Source organism: Onychostoma macrolepis, chromosome 15, assembly GCF_012432095.1.
Source record: "Onychostoma macrolepis isolate SWU-2019 chromosome 15, ASM1243209v1, whole genome shotgun sequence".
Classification (NCBI taxonomy): Eukaryota; Metazoa; Chordata; class Actinopteri; order Cypriniformes; family Cyprinidae; genus Onychostoma; species Onychostoma macrolepis.
In genome coordinates, this window is record NC_081169.1 from 2,861,944 (window position 1) to 2,882,121 (window position 20,178).

At 39.0% G+C, this 20,178-nt stretch overlaps 1 protein-coding gene across 2 annotated transcripts; it reads left to right on the plus strand.

Annotated features, from left to right (window-relative positions):
* Positions 1-242: 242 nt before the first annotated feature.
* LOC131520767 (guanylate cyclase soluble subunit beta-2-like) lies at positions 243-19,743 on the plus strand. Of its 2 annotated transcripts, none has more exons than XR_009266130.1 (16): positions 243-622; positions 1,418-1,491; positions 1,611-1,705; positions 1,810-1,970; positions 2,288-2,387; positions 3,190-3,332; positions 3,492-3,585; positions 5,312-5,415; positions 5,657-5,873; positions 12,776-13,096; positions 13,845-13,993; positions 14,072-14,218; positions 14,380-14,534; positions 14,698-14,909; positions 16,337-16,478; positions 19,036-19,155. XR_009266130.1 is itself a non-coding variant. In XM_058745234.1 (16 exons), the coding sequence occupies exons 1-16, from the start codon at positions 620-622 to the stop codon at positions 19,440-19,442; spliced, it is 2,253 nt and encodes a 750-aa protein (XP_058601217.1). In that variant the 5' UTR covers positions 243-619; the 3' UTR covers positions 19,443-19,743. The 2 variants fall into 2 exon arrangements, 1 of the variants encoding a protein (XP_058601217.1); XM_058745234.1 differs by lacking the exon at positions 16,337-16,478 and adding an exon at positions 19,285-19,743.
* The last annotated feature ends 435 nt before the right edge of the window (positions 19,744-20,178 follow it).

Genomic DNA, 20,178 nt, shown 5'->3' on the forward strand with positions numbered 1-20,178 from the left:
TACTTAAATTTCTTATTCAGGAATGCATTTACCATATTCCCTGCTCACCTTTCATGAAAGAGTGACATCAATTACACAAAACATAGAAAATACAGTTTATGGCTATTAGCCTAATTTAAATTAAAACGCAAGTTTAGACATTTTTAAGCTTGTCTCTTTATATGCATGTATTTATATTCATTTAAATAAGTTAATAAGCTGAATATTAGGCTAATTGATAATTGTTACAATAATTACTTGATTTGATGGTTGATTGGTGGAGTTTGCGATCTCTTACCCAGAATAAAACCTGCAAGGCACATTTTAATGAGCAAAAGCTGATCTGAAATGTAAAAATTTACTACGAACAGACTGTGCTCAGGAGGTCTCTCTCAGGGTCACGCGCTCTCATTCACGAGGCTCGCGCTGCAGCGGACATCTCGGGTCGTGCATGTGAGGCACTCGATGCAGAACAACTGTATTTGATGGAGTTCTCGTTTATTGCTGGATAGAGTGTTGTATTGTGTATTTTTCTTCAGTTAAGCATAATGGTCATGGAGGTGAATGGTTTATCAATGGACTATAAAAAGAGACACTAATATACCTTTCATATGCCCAAGGAAAACAACCTGACATAGAAATGGTAAGGAAATGGCATTTGCATTTATCTAAATGTTCTGTATGCTATTTATTTTACTTTATTGCATTTTTATTGGTGTGTGTATAAATACAGTTGTGTGCATAAATAGCTCGCTACACCAATCACACTCACTGAACAATGTGTAGCTAATTAAAAACACGGAAAAAACACTTATTGAGAAAAAATCAGTAGGTCTACGAAAAATCCCTTCAACGTACACAGTACATTGGACTTATTTTAACTGACTTTTTTTTTTTTAAAAACAGTGGTGTTTACAAAAGTTCACTTCACTTGCATTGTCACAAAATGCCATGAGACTGGGTTAAAACTAGTTGGAAGCTATCCCAATATCAGTCCACTGTTGAAAACAGCTTTATGCTGGAAAAAAAAAAAAAAAGATTTGTGTCATTCAGTTATTATTTAATCAGGACTGTAAATAACACGCCAAATGCAGTTGTTATGGTCCATGGTATTTTTTAAATGATTCTGCAATATGTATGCAAACATATGCACCCAAAATAAAATACTTTCCTCAACCTGACATTATAAAAAAATGTGGGAAAAAATCTACCTTTATTAATTTAATTTAGTTTTGGAGTTAAATGTTTGAAACCACTTGCAGAAAAAATCACACATTGTGTAACAGAACGTTGACTGCAAAACTGAAATATAGTTCTTGTAACAGCTAGCATGGGTCTTATGCATTATTATTGCAAATGTTAATTCAATCTTCAGTAGCTGCAAGTAGCTCTAGCTACAAAACATCAATGTCTAAATGCATTTACCTCTAATGTCCAGTATGGATTCATCAACACATGTTTGAAGTCTCTAGTGATTGACAGATTTGGAGAAGAGACGTGGGACAAACTCAGGTGAGCATCCATAACTCTGATTATTTTGCACAGATTTTTCAAGAGATTGTTTTAATGTCTGTGAAATTGCCTTATAAAATCATACGGAGAAAAATACTGATTTGATGGGATTTTCACAGGGATGCAGCAAGAGTTCAAGACACTTTCATGACTTATGAAGTGTACACAGATAACATCACCATGCAGTTAGTGACAGAGGCCTGCAAGATGCTCGGTAAAGCACTTTCACTTCTTAAGACTTGGTCTGATTTTCTGAGTGTCCAGTATTTATTAGAAGTGCATTGTAGTTGATGTACAATTTTGTTTGTTTATCCAAAGACCTTGAGCAAAGTGTGGTGCTGGGGCAGTTTGGAGAATATTTTTTTGAATTCTGCAAAAGGTCCGGATATGATCATATGCTGCGCACCCTTGGAGGAAATCTGTTTGAGTTTATGGAGAATCTGGACGCGCTGCACGGCTATCTCTCTCTTTCCTACAAGGTCGAGTGAGCAGGACATTAGTATTCTCATAAACATCTTGAGGAGAATTTCGATCAAAGACCCTGTTTCATAATTTATTTGTTAATCCAGAATGAATAGCGCACTTTTGATGTGCCAAATAAGACCTTTTTTCTCACTCAATAATACTTTTCCTGAATCTGTGATTCATTCAATCATTCATTCATTCATGCATTCAGAATTAGTTATAAATATTTATTCTTGTGATTATCTTGTGTGAAGAACTACAAAACATAGTGTGATCTTTCGTATGTGCAACATTTATATAGTAAATCTCTGTTGTCTTTATTTTATTTTAGGAAATGAATGCACCATCATTCCGTGTAGAAAAAAACAATGATGGCACTTTGCTGTTACACTACTACTCAGACCGACAAGGTCTTTGTCATATCGTCCCTGGTAAACAATTACTAATATCTATCTATCTATAACCATTTATAATCAACCATATGTACAGTGGTGGCCAAAATGATTAGAACACTAGTATTTTCAGCAGCTAAAAAATGTTTTTAAGTCAGTTATTTCTATCTTTTGCTGTAGTGTGTCAGGAGGAAATATCAGTTTACATTTCCAAACATTCATTTTGCCATTAATTGTAATAATCCAGTGAGATTTCTGTTTGCTCCACACAGAGATCTGATCTGATCATCATCAGTCTGTCTGTGATTACATGAAGAAACAGAACAAACTGAGACAGACTACATCCAGAAGAACTGTGTCTCCAAGACGCTTCAAGAAAGCTACCTGCAAAGCTACAGTGCTGTTAAAAGTTTTAGGCCCTTGTGTATAAATGCTGTAAAATGAGGATGCTGTCAAAAATAATGTCATAAATAGATTTCCTTCATCAATTAACTTCTATTAACTAAATTAAATCAACATTTGTTGTGAGCATCCTTTGTGTTTAAAGCAGCGTTTGTCCTCGGTGCACTTGAGCAGAGTTTCTCAGGAGCTTTGCAGGTAGCTTTCTTGAAGCGTCTTGGAGACACAGTTCTTCTGGATGTAGTCTGTCTCTGTTTGTTCTGTTTCTTCATGCCATTCCAGACAGACTGTATGGTGATCAGATCAGATAGAAAATATAGACATAACTGACTTACAACCATTTTTTAGCTGGTGAAAATACTAGTGTTCTAATAATTTTAGCCACCACTGTATATAATAAATAATCAGATTTTCTGGTTAACTGATTTCTAATGCTGTATAGGTATCATCGGAGCTGTAGCCAAAGACTTCTTCAACAGCAAGATAAAGATGGAAATTGTGAACCAGATCGAGGAAGTCGAGAGGATGGGAAAAAAAGAGCATGTTGTTTTCCTCATCACCCAGAGCCCAGCGTTCTTAGACAAAGTATGCACTTAAAATGCTTTATGCTTTAAGTATTTGCATCCTCATGCTTTAATGATTTCACAGTTATATACAACCTTATATATACAGTACTGTTGAGAATTAGTGTTTTGTTTGGGTTTATGCAGTTTACTGAAAAATACAACTCTGTTGTGTTTGCAGGACTTTCCTGAAAGGTCCCTGCAGAAGAAATCTCTAAATCATGTAGAAAAAAACGACTGGGACACAGCCAGAAACTTGGTGCATCCAGAAAAGGGTAAAGATGGTGTAAAATTATTTGTTTTATGAGATCCAACACATTTATTATTTGAATTCTACTGTTAAATATAACTCTTAACTGAGCAGTCAGTGAAGCTAAATTAATTTTTAATCAAGGTACTGATTTTCTGATGTGGTCTGCCTTGTTATCAGCAACACTCATACATTTTCTATATAATGAATATACAGTCATGGCCAAAAATATCGGCACCCTTGGTAAATATGATCAAAGAAGGCTGTGAAAATTAATCTGCATTGTTAATCCTTTTGATCTTTTATTTAAAAAAAATCACAAAAATCTAACCTTTCATTGCATGATAATAATTTAAAATGGGGGGAAATATCATTATGAAATAAATGTTTTTCTCTAATACACATTGGCCACAATTAACGGCACCCTTTTGAAATCTCCATTTGCCAGTTTAACAGCTCTAAATGTTCTCCTATAATGCCTGATGAGGTTAGACAACACCTGACAAGAGATCAGAGACCATTCCTTCATCCAGAATCACTCCAGACCCTTTAGATTCACAGCTCCATGTTGCTGCTTCTCTTCAGTTCACTCATGTTCTACAGGGTTCAGGTCAGAGGACTGGAATGACCAGCAGAAGCTTGGTTTTGTGCTCAGTGACCCATTTTTGTGTTGTTTTTGAGGTTTGTGTTTGGATTATTGTCCGGTTGGAAGATCCAAACATGGCCCATTATAAGATTTCTAACAGAGTCAGTCACTTATTGATTCTTTATCTGTTTTATCAGTATATTTCATTGTACACATGGGGTACTTTTTATCTCTGTGTTCACCAAACCCATCTTGAGTGTTTGCTGCTAAAAAGCATTTTTTAGTTTCATTTGACCATAGAAGCCAGTCCCATTTGAAGTTCCAGTCGTGTCTGATAACTGAATATGCTGGAGTTTGTTTTTGGATGAGCGAGGAGGATGTTTCTTGAAACCCTCCCAAACAACATGTGGTGATGTAGATGCTGTTTGACAATTTATTTTTAAGGTTTTCTGACCCCGAGACTCAACTATTATTTTGCAGTTCTCCAGCTGTGGTCCTTGGAGAGTCTTTAGCCGCTCAAACTCTCCTCCTCACCGTGCATTAGGACGATATAGACACACGTCCTCTTCCAGGCAGTTTCATAACATTTTATGTTGATTGGAAATTCTTAATTATTGGAAATGGGAATTTTCACTGCTCTAGCTCTTTTCTTAAATCCACTTCACTAATTTGTGCACATCAGAAATATATTCTTTGTTTTTTCTCATTGTGATGGATGATTAAGGGAATTTGGGCTTTGTTTTCCTTCCTATTTATATTTCTGTGAAACAGAAAGCCATGGCTGGATAATTTCATGTTCATAATCACCCTGGAGTGTTCAAAATTGTGAATATGAATGGGAATATACTTCAGAGTTATTTTACTCATAAGAATTTCTAGGGGTGCCAATAATTGTGTCCAACGTGTATTTGAGAAAACATTTATTTCATAATGATATTTCCATTTTAAATTCTTATTATCCAATGAAAGGTTAGATTTTTGTGAATTTTTTAAATAAAAGATCAAAAGGATTAACAATGCAGATTAATTTTCACAGCCTTCTTTGATCATATTTACCACGGGTACCAATATTTTTGGCCATGACTGTATAAGTAAATTAAGTTTGAAATTTTGTATTTCTAGGTATTGGGGATTAATTTGATTTTTTTTTTTTTTTCATCCTCAGGTAAACCTTTAAGGGCATTTGAGCCTGTGTATCCAGATAATCTGTGCATCGATCTGAAGACATTTTGCAATGCCTTTCCTTTCCACATTGTGTTTGATGAAGAAGTAAGGGATGATTGAGGACATTTTTTCTTCAAAATCTGAAATCATTACATTTATTACTTATTTAAATATGGAACGTTGCCAGTTGTGACAGAGGTGTTGATGATATGAGTGAGGACTGACCCCTCTGCTTTCACATAGTTTGAAAGCATTGTATTTAAAATTTTGTGCATTGCTGAGCGCTGTATAGTTTGAACATTGTTATCACTGCTCTTTTCTTCTTTTACTCAATGCATTCATTCAGCTCCAGGTCAGACAGGCAGGGGTGACTATTCAGAGAATCGTGCCAGGGTTACAGAGCAGGTGCGGGCAGCTGGATCAATATTTCAACATCCAGCATCCACAGGTGACTTTCAACATCTGCAGCATCCGCAAGTTCATTAATAGCCATTTTGTTTTGCGGACACGAAGAGACAGAATGCCTATGGCTTTGAGAGAGAAACCAATGCTAGAACTGAGAGGTGAGAATTATAGAAAAGGTGATGATCACGTATGTTATGTATGTCTTTAATTACTCTTAATTCTGTATTTCACCTCTTCAGCCATTTATAGCTTATTATTACTGCTATTCTGTCTAAACTTCTGTTTCCCCTATATGAGCACTATGTATATTCATTGAAATGATACTGCATATATATGAAGTGGTGTGGGGAACACTGTATACAAATCCCCAACCCTGTTTCTGTAGCTGTTCTATAAGTCTGTACATTATGAATTGTCTTCAGGTCATGGAATTTCTAACATGTGTCTTTGATTAAGGAGACATACAAAATGTGCACAGCTGGGGGAGCTCCAGGAACAGATTTAACAATCACTGTCTTTTAAGAATGCATTCTGAACCATCAACTTCCTGAATAATAGATGCTTTTTATACCAACCCTGCATATTGTACAGTCTGTAGAGTTGATTATTTTTATCTTATATTTATTTTCCAGATTTATATATTTACACTTTGAAAAACATTTATTAACTGCATTTAGAATTATTTTTTTTTTGCATTCATTTACCATCTTACCATTGATCAAAATGCATTTACACTGTAATTACAATTGCATAAATAATGCTATGAGATGAACGTTTTAAATATAGCAGTTTTGAAAAGAACTATGAAATTATACTGTTATATATGAAACTAAAACCACCAGTAGGTGGCGTCAAGTGTTATAAGTAATAATTTTCATATTAGAATAAGTAAATTATAGAATCATTGGTCCGCATTCATGAAACACGAGCAGAACGAATTTTTGTGTAAATCATTCGAAAAGCAGTTCTGACGTAAATGTTCAGATTCATGAAAATGTTCGTATTTTCAAAAAGTTAGTTGCTACGAAAGAAATTTACACCTGCTCTCTACCACAAGTAAATGGTGCGTAAAACGTTCTGTGTTCTTTTTGGCAAACTGGTGACACTGAATTTTGATGCACTGCCATTATAATATTTTACAAGTTCGTGTGCTTTATTTATTTATTTTTTGTAGCTGAGAGTTGATAAACTGTTTAGCTCCGGTTTAGCTTTGGGGAGAACGCAGCACTTGTCACTGTCACCTTTTAGCCAGCCAGGTCAGGACAAATACTACACCAACCAATCATCCTACTTGTACAACAACTGAACAACAACAGAGAAGTTAATATTACTGGTTACTGCATTTTTATATTCAGTAATATTCTTCAAAATGAGATACTAGGAATATGTTACTGCCATGGATATTCCACTTCATGGCAACCAAATCGACAGCTGGAAAATCTTTTTTTTTTCACAGTCTATGGGAAAAACGCTGTGCCACCAAAGCGTTTTCAAGCGCCACCAGCTTGCCGTTTTCAGAAGAGCACCTGTCATTTTTCAGCTGGCTAAAAACGCTTTGGTGGACACACGTTATTGAATATTTATTGTTAGGCATATGGCCTATTAGTCTTTTTTGTATTTATGCAATATACTGGAGCCAAACTTGAGAAAGTAGACCAGAATATTCCACTGCCTTCCTGGACACGAAATTTGCATAGCTGTAATTAATAGGCGGGGATTATGCTAATTGTGAATGAGCGTGCACAAGCGTGCACAAGCGCTCTATTTACGAATGATTGGAATTCATTAACATACACATGTTTAACTATCAAATCGGACGTTTATGAATCATTTCTGAATCCGGAGGAGAGCTTTCGGGAAGGTCCGTTTTACGCGCAAATTACTCGGAATTTACTCCTATATTTACGAATGTTTCATGAATGAGGCCCATTGTTTTGAAAGATTCATTCAAATCAGCTGATTCATTCATAAATGAAGCAAATGACCACTGTCTTTATGAAACAGTCGTCGAATCATTGATTCACCCCATTTGTTCAAAAACTCTGGTTCATTCAAAAAACGAAACACTGCTGTGTGTTGTTGTGAGATGCAACTTCTGCCTTGTTTGAAATGATTTTTATTAGCAAAATAGATCAAAAAGAGTCAAAATTGAGAATATTTCTAAAACTAGTCAGTTTATATAATTAATCTATATTTTATTGAAATCGTTATTGCTTAACTATATTATGTAACTGTATTAACTATATAAAATAAAAAAATTAAAAACTTTTTTTGATGGCACTTTTTACCTCCTTGTCAACACCTGACTAGCATGTTGTTAAGCGTAATGCAGGGCTATTGCCTATTGCTGATTTACCTGTTAATTGTGGTTGCTGTGGCAAGGGATCTTGAAGAGAGGCAGAAGTTCTTAAGCTGTCACAGAATTAGAACTTAAATGCAGTTGTCGAGCACACACTTAAAGGGGTCATCGGATGGACATTTTCCACAAGGTGATATGATTCTTTAGGGTCTTAATGAAAAGTCTTTAACATACTTTGGTTAAAATTTCAAAATGGTAGTGTAAAACGACACCCTTTTTACCCTGTCAAAATTAGCAAGCCATTTTAGTCCATATTCCTTTAAATGCAAATGAGCTCTGCTGGCCCCGCCCCTCTCCTCCATGGGGTGAGGAGTCATTCTCATGAGTAGGGATGGGTATCATTTACATTTTATTGATACCAATACCAATACTGCTTATCGATACCAGTACTTATCGATACTGTTATCGATACTATTTGGTGCAAAAAGATATGAAGTGAAAAGTTGTTAAAAATGTCAAGATATTTAATTACTGGTGAACTTTAGCAACTGTATTAAAGTTCTTCAGTCAGGAGCAGGGAGTTATTTTTCTCTTTGTGTTTTATTTTATTAACATTAAAGGAATAGTTCACCCATAAATGAAAATTGTCATCATTTACTTACTCTCAAGTTGTTTTAAACCTGAATGAGTTTCTTTCTTCTGTTAAACATAAAAGTTATTTTATATAAGAATATATTCATTTTTATTCTTGTGCTGAACACAAAAGAAGATATTTTGAAGAATGTGGGTAACCAAACAGTTGCTGGTCCCCAGTGACTACCATTTTTTTTTCTTTTTCCCTACTATCAGAGTCACAGTTGGGGACCATGCAACAACTGTTTGGTTACCCACATTCTTCAAAATATCTTCTTTTGTGTTCAGCACAAGAATAAAAATGAATACAGGTTTGGTACAACATGACAGTGAGTAAATAATGACAGAACTTTAATTTTGGGGTGAACTGTCCCTTCAATGACAATCGGCAGCATGTTTAGTTCTGTCCCTTTAAGAGCTGCCACGAGCAGAGAGCCATCGGCTAGTGCTCTGGGCGATCTGAGGCTTACAGTGAGAGCTTTCCACTGGGCCAGTCCCCACGGACCTTTCACTCCTCCCGCAGCAGCTGTTCTGTGCGGCTCCCCGGTGATTCTGCTGTGCCGTCTTACGGCGTGCCCAGCGTTTAATTCGGCGCGCCGATAGAGAATTAGATGTCAATCGCAGCATCAGGGGATGGGCAATCGTCCTCTGAGGATGAAGATTTGGCGGGGCAGCCCCCCTCGGGTGTCGCGCCGCCACCAAATCGGACCCAGAGCTGACGGCCGAGCTTTCGCGGGCTGCTGCGAGCATCAGGCTGGAGGCGCGCACACCTCCCAGTCCCGAGCCCTCGCGGCGAGATGATTGGCTCCTCGGCACGGGCCGTGACCACGCCATGTCCTGGTTCCTTTCTGAAGTGCACGAGGAGCTGATGAAGTCGTGGACGGCATGGCAGGCATGGCAGTACAGGGTCCCCACCTTCGGGTTCTCCCTGTCCCCTCGTGTCTATACGTAAAGACACGGAGGGTGCCCTTGCCCCGTTACGGGAAGTGGGCATCAGGATCCTCAACTGTCTGGAGCATCGCTCATGTGCGAGAACAGTTGTGTGATCACAGGGACCTGGTGCTCCGGCACCTCAGCCAGTTGGGGCTTCGGGTCAACTGGGAAAAGAGCAAGCTCTCCCCGTGCAGAGAAACTCTTTTCTCAGTGTGGAGTTGGACTCGGTGAGTGTGGTGGCGCGTCTCACCAACGAGCGTGCCCAGTCCATGCTGACCTGCCAGAGTTCCTTCAGAGACAGGATGGTGGTACCACTGAAACGCTTTCAGAGGCTCCTGGGGCATATGGCATCCGCAGCCGCAGTCTCACCGCTTGGATTGCTTCATATGGGACCACTTCAGTACAGGTTACACTCCCGAGTCCCGAGATGGGCATGTTGCTGCGGTACAGTTCGTGTGACTGTCATGCCAATGCGTTGCCGCTCATTCAGCTCCTGGACGGACCTTGTCCTTCTACGGGTAGAAGTAACCTTAGAACAAGTGTCTCGGCATGTCGTTGTCACGATGGATGCCTCCAGTGCTGGCTGGTGCGCTACATGCAAAGGGCAGGCAGTCTCGGGGTTCTGGACAGGGCCTCGACTGCTTTGGCACATCAACTGCCTCGAGTTGCTGGCAGTACTACTACATCCTGGGGGAGCTCAATCGTGCAGCCGATGTGCTCTCACGACAGCTCACGTTCCCCGGGGGAATGGCGACTCCATCCCGAGACGATCCGGCTGTTCTGGAGTCGATTCGCGGAAGCTCAGGTAAACCCGGTTGCCTCCCACGAGTCCTCCCACGGCCAGTTGTATGACTCCCTGACCGAGGCCCCCTCAGCACGGATGCACTGGCGCGCACCTGTCCTTGGGTTTTACGCAAATTTGCGCTTCCCCCAGTGAGCCTTCTCGCGCCATTGGCCCACCTGGACCTGGGTTTCGGAACTCATGCTCCTCATGACAGCCCCTCCTGGCGCATCCCTCTGAGGAAGGACCTCCTTTCTCAGGGGCCCGGCACCATTTGGCACCCGCGTCCAGATCTTGGAACCTCCATGTGTGGTTCCTGGATGAGACGTGGCAGACTTGAGTGTTTTTGTCCACCGGCAGAGGAAGACACTTCACTCAGGTCAGAGCCCTCTCCACGAGGTGAGGGAATGGGGACGTTATGTCCCCATGCCACAATCTTGAACCATCGCAGATGAGTGTATGCACCTGTCGCCTAGTTATATCCGTATGCACGGGGAGTGGCTCAGGTATGCAAAATCCACTAGCCAATATTCATTGGCGTTTTCTCTTAAAGTCAGAGATGATTGGGGCTCAAAAGTCAATCCCCTAATGTCGTCACAACATAACGTCTCCGTTCCCTCCATCAGGGAACGAGGGTTACATAAGTAACCGAGACGTTACATGTAAACTTTGTGTGTTTTTGACAGTATTAGCGCAGTCATACGATAACTAAGTAATCATGTGCTGTCTGACCGTCCTTTTAGTGTACGCATGCTTTAAGTGTAAGTGTTTTGAATCAGCGGATGTCAGAAAAGCATGCGAATGAAATGTTTAACCGGCAAGGCTTTAAACTAAAGCACACGCAAATAATGTACTTTTGTGATTGCGAATAAGTGCAGTGTCTTGTGAGTGTAACTCTACCGCTGAATCAACATTTGAAATGAATGTCTCGCGAGTTGCAGTCGGAGCTGCAGCTGAGAGACATAGTAAATACAGCGCATTGCTTGAGGTAGATGTTGTGTTTTGTTAGTAAATGTTTCATTATATTACTGGTGTTGCCTCCATTGTTCACTATTACACTACTGCATATATTGCATCTGACACTAGTGTCGCTTAGTTTTGTAACGTGAGCCCACACTTTCGAACGTTTCACTCTTGCCGCAAACACACAACGCACATGCGCATGGATATCAAACGCACGTCTAACAAACGACAGCCACATCATTCAGTGAAGGAAAATGTCAAGCAGCAGCTTCATTAACATTGAAGTATACAGAGATAAAACAATGCAAGTATCGATAACAGTATTGTTTGTCATGAAGCTTATAGGTAGTCCGGTATTAACCCAATTACGTACCGGTTCTCTGTACCCATCCCTACTCATGAGACTGTTTACTTTAGCCGTGGATCTTGCTAACTAGCACGTTATTAGGAAAGGCGATTTGCAAAGATTCATAAAAGAACCCTATACTCACTTCTTCTTTAGGCGAGGCTGAATCACGAATGATTTGCGCAAACATAAACACATTTAGGTAGATCGGAGGATGCATTCCCTTCAAAAACAAATGTAATCCACTGCGTCTTCAGCGGCTCAGATGTCAGGAGTAAATGACAACTGCTATGTTCATTATTACATCCAACAAAAAAACTCAATTTGCTTAGGAGCCATTCGGTAACACTTTATTTTGATGGTCCCTTTTGAACATTCTGTTGACACAGAATGTTGCAATTACATGTCAACAAACTCTTATTAGATTATTAGTAGACTGTCTGCTTCATATCTGCTAACTCTTTATTGTGATGGTCTCTCAACAGACACTCTACTGACTGTAAGTAACTTTGCAACTACATGTCAACTTATTCCAACCCTAACCCTACCAGTCAACTAATACACTACTAACAATCTAATGAGAGTTGGTAGAAATGTAGGTGCAATGTTACTTATAGTCAACAGAATGTGTTAAAGGGACCATCAAAACAAAGTGAAACCAGCCATTCTTGTCTACATCTACTCCGGCGGTGAAACAATGGTGGACTGATGACAGCTCACTCAGGGCGGGTCTAAGGTAAATCGTGGGAGGGGCTGGATTGATATGAGAAAGGGGAAATGATTTAACGAGATTAAGAAAAAACAAAAACACTGGGTGGATCTTTATCATTATAGGGTGGTTGTGTACACACACTGCCAACACACATTTCGGTTCAAACAACTAGTAAAAGTGTATGTCGCATCCGATGTCCCCTTTAATTAAGCATTGATGCCACACTGGCTAAATTTGAATAAAATTAAAAATATAGAATAAGAAATGTCTTGTCGTGCCTGTTAATTCTGATTATAAGTCTCCTCTTTTCATCTCATTGTGTCCACATCACACATTTTTGTACCTTTAGGGAATATCAAATAAGCTTGTCTTTTTCTTACTTCCTTCTCCCAGGACAAATGTTATGGATGCCTCCATTGCGTTGCATGCTGTACCTAGCATCACCATTACTTCGCAGCTTGCAGGAACTGGAGGAGCACTGCATGCACCTCTCTGATATTGCTCCACATGACGCTACACGTGACCTGATCCTGCTCAACCAGCAGCGACTGGCGGAGATGGAGCTCTCCAACCAGCTAGAACGAAAAAAGGAAGAGCTGCATCAGCTCTCAAAACACCTTGAGGAGGAAAAGCAGAAGACGGAGAATCTACTGTATGCCATGCTGCCCAAACATGTGGCCAACCAGCTGAAAGAGGGCAAGAGAGTGGAGGCAGGTGAATCAAAGAGAAAGATGGATGGTTAGGAGAACAGACAATGCAATAAGTATGGTTTCTGTGAGACAACAGAAGTGCGCCTTATAGTGTAAAGCTTAACTCTGGCCCTCAAGGTCCACTTTCCTGCACAGTAGCTCCAACCATAATCATACACACCTAAACAAACTAATCAGGGTCTTCAGAATCACTAGAAAGTTACAGGCTGGTAAGTTTGATCAAGTTAGAAGCTAAACGTTGCAGGAAAGTGGACCTTGAGAGCTAGAGTTGGTGTAAAGCTAGGCAGTCATTCCTTTTAAATTCTTAAGCCTTCGGGCGTTCACATTCACTACACTCCACATTTTGTGTGTGTGTGTGTGTGTGTGTGTCTGTGCGGATGATGTGCATACAACAATGCATAAACAACAGCGGACAGCATGTATGCAAAGCGATCGCTAATGAACTACTTCATGGTGTTTATGTTGTAGATAGGTTTTTTTGTTTATCTTTGTGAATGAACAGGTGGAAGCAGTAAGGCATATACATATAATAATAAGAGTCCTAGTGTACATTGGTCTTGTTTGTAATTAAAAGTCCCACATAATTCATAAAGTCTTTTTTCTGGTTAAGGTTAAACAATAAACTGTTTATTACTTTTCTTTAAACAAATAGACCTAAAGATAGACAGATCTTGGAAGATTAAACTCATATTATTTCATAAATTTTTCCTTACCTAGGATCACATCTTATTTTTACATTGCTTTTCTTTTAGGTGAGTTTGAAGAGTGCACCGTTCTCTTCAGCGATGTGGTGACCTTCACCAACATCTGCTCTGAGTGTGAACCCATCCAGATTGTTTCCATGCTCAATTCCATGTACCTGAAGTTTGACCGCCTTACCACTGTACACAATGTTTACAAGGTGAGCATTAGGTCTTGAGGATTCTTCTTAAATGTAAGACTATTGATTTTAATAAGTGTTGCAACATGTGTTCTGCAGGTTGAGACAATTGGAGATGCTTACATGGTTGTCGGTGGCGTGCCCATCCCAATGTCAAGTCACTCTGAGCGTGTGGCTAACTTCGCCCTGGGCATGATCATAGCTGCAAAAGAGGTCACTAACCCTGTGACTGGTGGCCCTATTCAGGTGATCGAGGGTTATCTTTGATTAATGCTTCATCCTTGAGTTCAGTGTTTCAGCATGTAACCTCAAACTGTACCTGCTTTCCTGTAATTGACATTTCATCCCCAGCTGTTTTGGGGATTTAGAAAAGAGTTGGAATTCATTTTTGGAGTTTTGTGTCCCAGATTCGAGTGGGCTTGCACAGCGGACCGGTCTTGGCAGGGGTGGTTGGTGAGAAGATGCCTCGGTATTGTTTGTTTGGAGACACAGTTAATACGGCCTCCCGAATGGAGAGTCATGGACTGCCTAACAAAATCCACCTCAGTCCCAGTGTTTATCAGTGAGAAGCACAAAAATATGTCCTCTGTCTTAGTTACTTCAAATAATCTCTGTTTGGCACTGTAAAGTATATATACAGTATATATAAACATTAACATAGATTGATACTTGACTTTAGATGAGAATCTTGACTTAAATCTCTTTGGCTGATTTCTTATTACCAGTGCTCTAAGAAATAAAGGCTTTCAGATGGAGGAACGTGGAGAGATAGAGGTAAAAGGTAAAGGAAGAATGTGCACCTACTTCCTGCAGAGGAACCAAAAAGTCACAGAGAGTGAGATCATGGGGCTTTTGGTGCCCAACGCTGACTCAGACAGGAAGATGAATCATTCTGCACGAGCTTCACAGCTACTTCACTATAGGCCAGCATTAGAAGGTCGGTTGAATGTCTCTTTATTGTTTGGTTACCAGTCATAAGCAACGGCATACATATTGGTGTCCCACTATACATTCTTAAGCCCAAAGTATACTTTAGTTTTTGCGCGAGGTTGCACACAAATTTTGTCACATGACTATTGTGCACGTATTGTACGTGCACCACCCGATTTTTGTAACTACGCATTCATGCACATTGACTTGATTTTGCACTAATCAGTTGTTCCACAAGGTGGCAGCTCTGGCTCTATCACAGTAGAAAACGAAACTAAAGAGAGGGAACAACAACAAAATAGTGGACACTAGGGGTAGGCAAATTTTGGTATCGATCTGATACCGAGTAAATACAGGGCCAGTATCGCCGATACAGATACCAATACTTTTCATTTAAAAAACATACATTTAAATGACCAACTACACTTTGAAAATTAACAATAACTAATGTTGATATGACTAATATTACATTCACCTTAAAGCTACGTGGATATTCTTTGCCTTTCTAAAAGTACATTGCAGGCAGAGGAGCCCAGAACATGAAAGCAATGTGCAGTTTCATGTTAAGCATTTTCCTCCAATAGAAAAGAGTTATAAAGAAAAAAAAAAAAAAAAACGAACGTGGCTTTATGTAACAACGTGGCTTAATAAATTAAGAATGTAATATTAAAAGACAAAACTCAGTATACACCTTATTATTGTTGCAAACTAGATATACAAGTTAGCAGATGTGCCCAGAATATGAAAGCAACTCTCAAAGTTTTCACATTAAGCATTTTCCTCCCATAGAAAACCATTATAAAGAAAGTGTCTTATTGAATGAAGACAGTGATATGAAAAAGAACTATTAAACCATAACTTGTTTATTATTGAAAGGATTTTTGTATGTTTTGTGCGTACTGTATTTTCTGTTTGTTTTGTACATGTAATATTTGTTTGTTATTATTGCAATAAAAACAGTGATATGAAAAGGTCAAATTCAGTATAGTTTATAAAAATATATACTATGTATGTACAGATAAGCAGATGAACCCAGAATATGAATGCAACACGCTGAATTTCATTTCCTCTCATTGATAACCATTAAATAAAAAAAAATAATAATATGGTGTAATGGAGGAAGACAGTGATATAAAGATCAAATAAATAAAGACCAAATTCGGTATACAGTTTGTTAATAAACTATAATATGTGGCAAGCAGCTAAGCCCATAATATATACGCAAACATGCTAAATTACATCTTAAGCATTTTACTTCCATAAAAAACCATTATGAAAACATTTAAAGTGGTTTAATGCATTAAGAAAGTAATATTAAAAGGCCAAACTCACCTTACAGTGATACTGCATAAAAAGGACAAATTCCTTATACAGTTATAAACAATATGTACTATGTGAAGGATTTCCTTCCTCCCCTTTTCATTTCTTTTGTAGCTAGAGTTCTACTGTTCTGTAGCCAAAAGTATCCGCTTGCCGCTTGCGCTTGGAGCCTCTTTTAGTCACGTGATGGCATGACAACAAAACAGCCTAGCAGAGGAGGAGCACCAATGTTTGCATACAAGATGTGAAAAGAGCGGTATATACACCCACAGACATGTCTACACTTTGCTGAATGTATTAAGCAATGTATTACGTGCATAGGAGAAAACTTACCCTGCAAACAAGCCTGTACTGGCCCTTTACGGGCCCACTTAGGGCTGCCAGCGCAGGGCCCCTGAGAATTTGCTCATTGGCAAAACGTTGGCCCCTTAGCACTGGCTCTGCACGGGCAGCCCTTACTTAGCCTCCAGGAAGCCTAAGCGCTGTTTTATTGAAAATAATCAAGTTTGAAGTCACCGTTATGGAGGTAAGCGCTTGCTTTAGTTGGGCTCTTGACCTTTGACTTCTTAACTTTTTTAATGTTTCTCTTGCTGCTATAACTGTGTGTTTCATTTGTTAATATTTGTATTTGTTCATTTGTATAACATTTGTTATAGCAAAAGTTGTGAGAAGACAAACTCATCAGATGGTGATGGTTACTTATTGATGATTTAGTCATCATGTAGTGTCCTGATTCACTGATCTCATCCAGAGGCTGATCTCTGAGAACATTATTTAAGTTTAAGAATTTAATTAAAATTTTCCCTCGTTGAGCTGAGAGGATGGAGACGGTAGACGATGCCTTCCCGCTGCTTTGTAGCGCTGTAGAATACGTCTTCAGTGACAGTGAAGTAACAAAATCCTCCGCCTTTTGAGGAGAGTCGAACATCATCTGCTCACTTTTGTGCCATAGTTTAATTACCGCCAGATAGGTGAGGAAGGTCTGGAGACCAAGTGCTGTCATCTTCTTCAAGACTGGATTAAAGCTCTTTCTCTTGTTAGCCGTGGCTGGACTAAAGTCAGGAAAAAATAGTAGCGTAACATTGTCCTGCGTATATTTCACCGGATATGCCTGCCGAGCTCCCCTCAGGATCGCCGATCTGACATGCCATCTTAGTACACGGAAGATGAGAGTACGCGGCCGATCTGAGTTTTTCTTTCCATCATACACACGATGGGCCCAGTCAATCTCGATGTCACGGCCTTTCAGGGAAGGGATCCACTTAGAAAGATTAGCTCTGAGGAAACCAGCTGCATTGTAGCCTTACGCCTCCTCCGGCAACCCCACCAGTCGCACGTTATTTCTCCTGCGCCTATTTTCAGTGTCCGTCATTTTTTCTGTGAGTTGCTCCAGCTGATTTCTTAAGTTTGTGACAGTCCTCCTATCCTCACGTGCAGCTGCTTGAACAGAATTGAACCGGTCACGTGTATGTTTCGCCGCGATGGCTAGTTTTTAAACTTCGGCTTTTAGCTCTTTTACAGAATCATTGGTCGTTTGTATATACAAATGTAGATCATGGAGTGCTGGGGTCAGTACAGAGTCTATCGCTTCTCTTACAGTCGAAGCCACTACTGAATCAAGCGTACTTTGTTGCTCTTTAAGCGCTAGCTTGATAGCGTTAGCTATAGCAGTGTCAAGATCCTCTCTGGAGATGGTGGAATCTTTGAATTTTTTCTTTATTGGCGATTGTTCACTCTCTCTTTTCCACCTTTCCTTGACTGCTGGGGTACTCATAGTGAGCTAAATAAAGAGTGGTTCAAGATTTACTGACAGGATATATACAATTTCTGACAAAGTGAGCAGAGCGAAGGACTATGCGTGCATTGCTGCTGAAGGGTCACGTCATCCTCCGCCATCTCTATCTTTCTGTCGCTCGGCTCGGCTGTTCACTGAACGCTCTCTCCTCCATATCATGAGTAGCCACGCCCCTTACTGCTGATTGGCTACAAGTTTGTTTTGGTACTCGGCCCTGACTCAGTTCTCTAAAGCGTTTTTGAAAAATTACATACCCCACCTTTAAATTTGCCAAGTATTCTTATAATTTTGGGCACCACTGTATATCACAAGTCTATTCATAAATAGTTTTTTTTTGTTTGTTTACAGTATAAACAGTAATTCGTTTGAATCACATCACTGTACATCAGGGTAACCTGCATTCAAGATTTGGTATCAGGCTTGCAGCAAGTTAAAGCGATAGTTCATCCAAAAATCAAAATGACTCACCCTTAAGTTGCTCCAAACCTGTATGAATTTATTTCGTCTGCTGAACACAAAATAAGATATTTTGAAAATATGTTGGTTTTCAAACAATTGCTGGTCCCCGCTGACTTCCATAGTATGGTAAAAAAAAAAAAAAAAAAAAACAATGGAATCAATGGGGACCTACATTCTTTAAAATATAATTTCATTATAATTTTTTGGTGAATTGTACCTTTAATATAAAATAAACATAAAACAGCACATATAATATTTAGTTTAACCTAATTTCTGTTAGTTAAGCACCTCCTTTCACGAACCCTTTGTTGAGAAAAACAAGTGGCACATTTGTATGACCTGTTATGTATTCTACAGTGGATACAGTATGTGCTGTATATGCTTTCAATAAGAACGGAGTCATATATTTTTAGAGTGACAGTATTGCACCATTCCAGAAGTAATTAATTTTATGAATAAATAATAATAAAAACATAGTGTGCATAAAACATAAGGTATGTTATGGTTTTCTATACGTAATTGTCCTCTGTTTTCTTCCTCGTCTATCTCTCCCTCAAAGCTACCCAGAGATTACAGAAAGGAGACAATTTTCCAATGGTACCAATGAAATATGGAGATAGTCCAACAGAGAGCAAACCTCCCACACGATTTACTGAACCTGAGCACAGCATTATAACAGGTATAACCATGCAGTACAGTAGAAATTAAAAAATGTAATACAACTGTTTTTAAAAAAAGTAAGTTTTATTGATAACAAAAGGGTGAACTGACATAGCTTATTCACATTGACTGTTCTATTCACTAACAGGTAAACCGCGAGATTCGGAGAGTTACGGGAGTCTTTACAGTGAGGACGAGCCCTCTGAGCTCACGAAGGACGGCACACCCAACAAGACAGAGAATAAGAAACCTTCAGCTGATAAACGCAGCAAACATGTTCACACTAGGTTCTGCTTGTTATTCTGACCTGTTTCTTGAGCCCAGGTGTATCCTATATGTTACACTGTAACTCTAAAGAGTTTAATATAATGACCTAATCTGTTAATATGGAAAATGTATGTCTGAGACAAGTTAATGGTCATGTACTAAATGATTTTTGAAGTGTTTTCTACACCTCAAATAGTCTATGAGATAATATTTCTGTTTTTAGCCTTTAGGTGTGACTATGTTCTCTTTATTATTTTCACAAACGAGGCTTCGTTTTACCTTTGGGTTAAACGGAGAAGTGAATTGATAATTGATTGATTTCAGGAGTGTAAAAAAAGAGTTTTGGGACTGATGCCTTTGGACTGTCACCCATGATACCTTGTGCAATTTTCATTATCTTAACTAAATAATAATAATGTGTAAACCTTCCTTTGGCTTCCTCTTCCTTGTAGCAAAAGTGTCACTGCTTTAATACATTTTAATATGATTTAATAACAGTTTTTATTTAAAGGGATATTTCACCCAAAAATGAAAATTCTATCATCGTTTACTCAACCTCAAGTTGTTTCAAACCTGTATGAGTTTCTTTCTTATGGTGAACACAAAAGAAGATATTTTAGAAAGATATTGGTAATCAAACAGTTGACGGTATAGCCACTGACTTCTATAGTATGGAAAAAAAATATATATACTGTGGAAGTCAATTTTACCGTCAGCTGTCTGGTTACCAACATTCTTCAAAATATCTTCCTTTGCTTTGGAACAACTTGAGAAT

Coding starts and splice junctions, on each gene's coding strand:
- LOC131520767 (XM_058745234.1), top strand. Junction 5,874..12,775: donor ACCAATGCTAGAACTGAGAG/GTGAGAATTATA, acceptor TCCTTCTCCCAG/GACAAATGTTATGGATGCCT. Junction 13,097..13,844: donor GGGCAAGAGAGTGGAGGCAG/GTGAATCAAAGA, acceptor CTTTTCTTTTAG/GTGAGTTTGAAGAGTGCACC.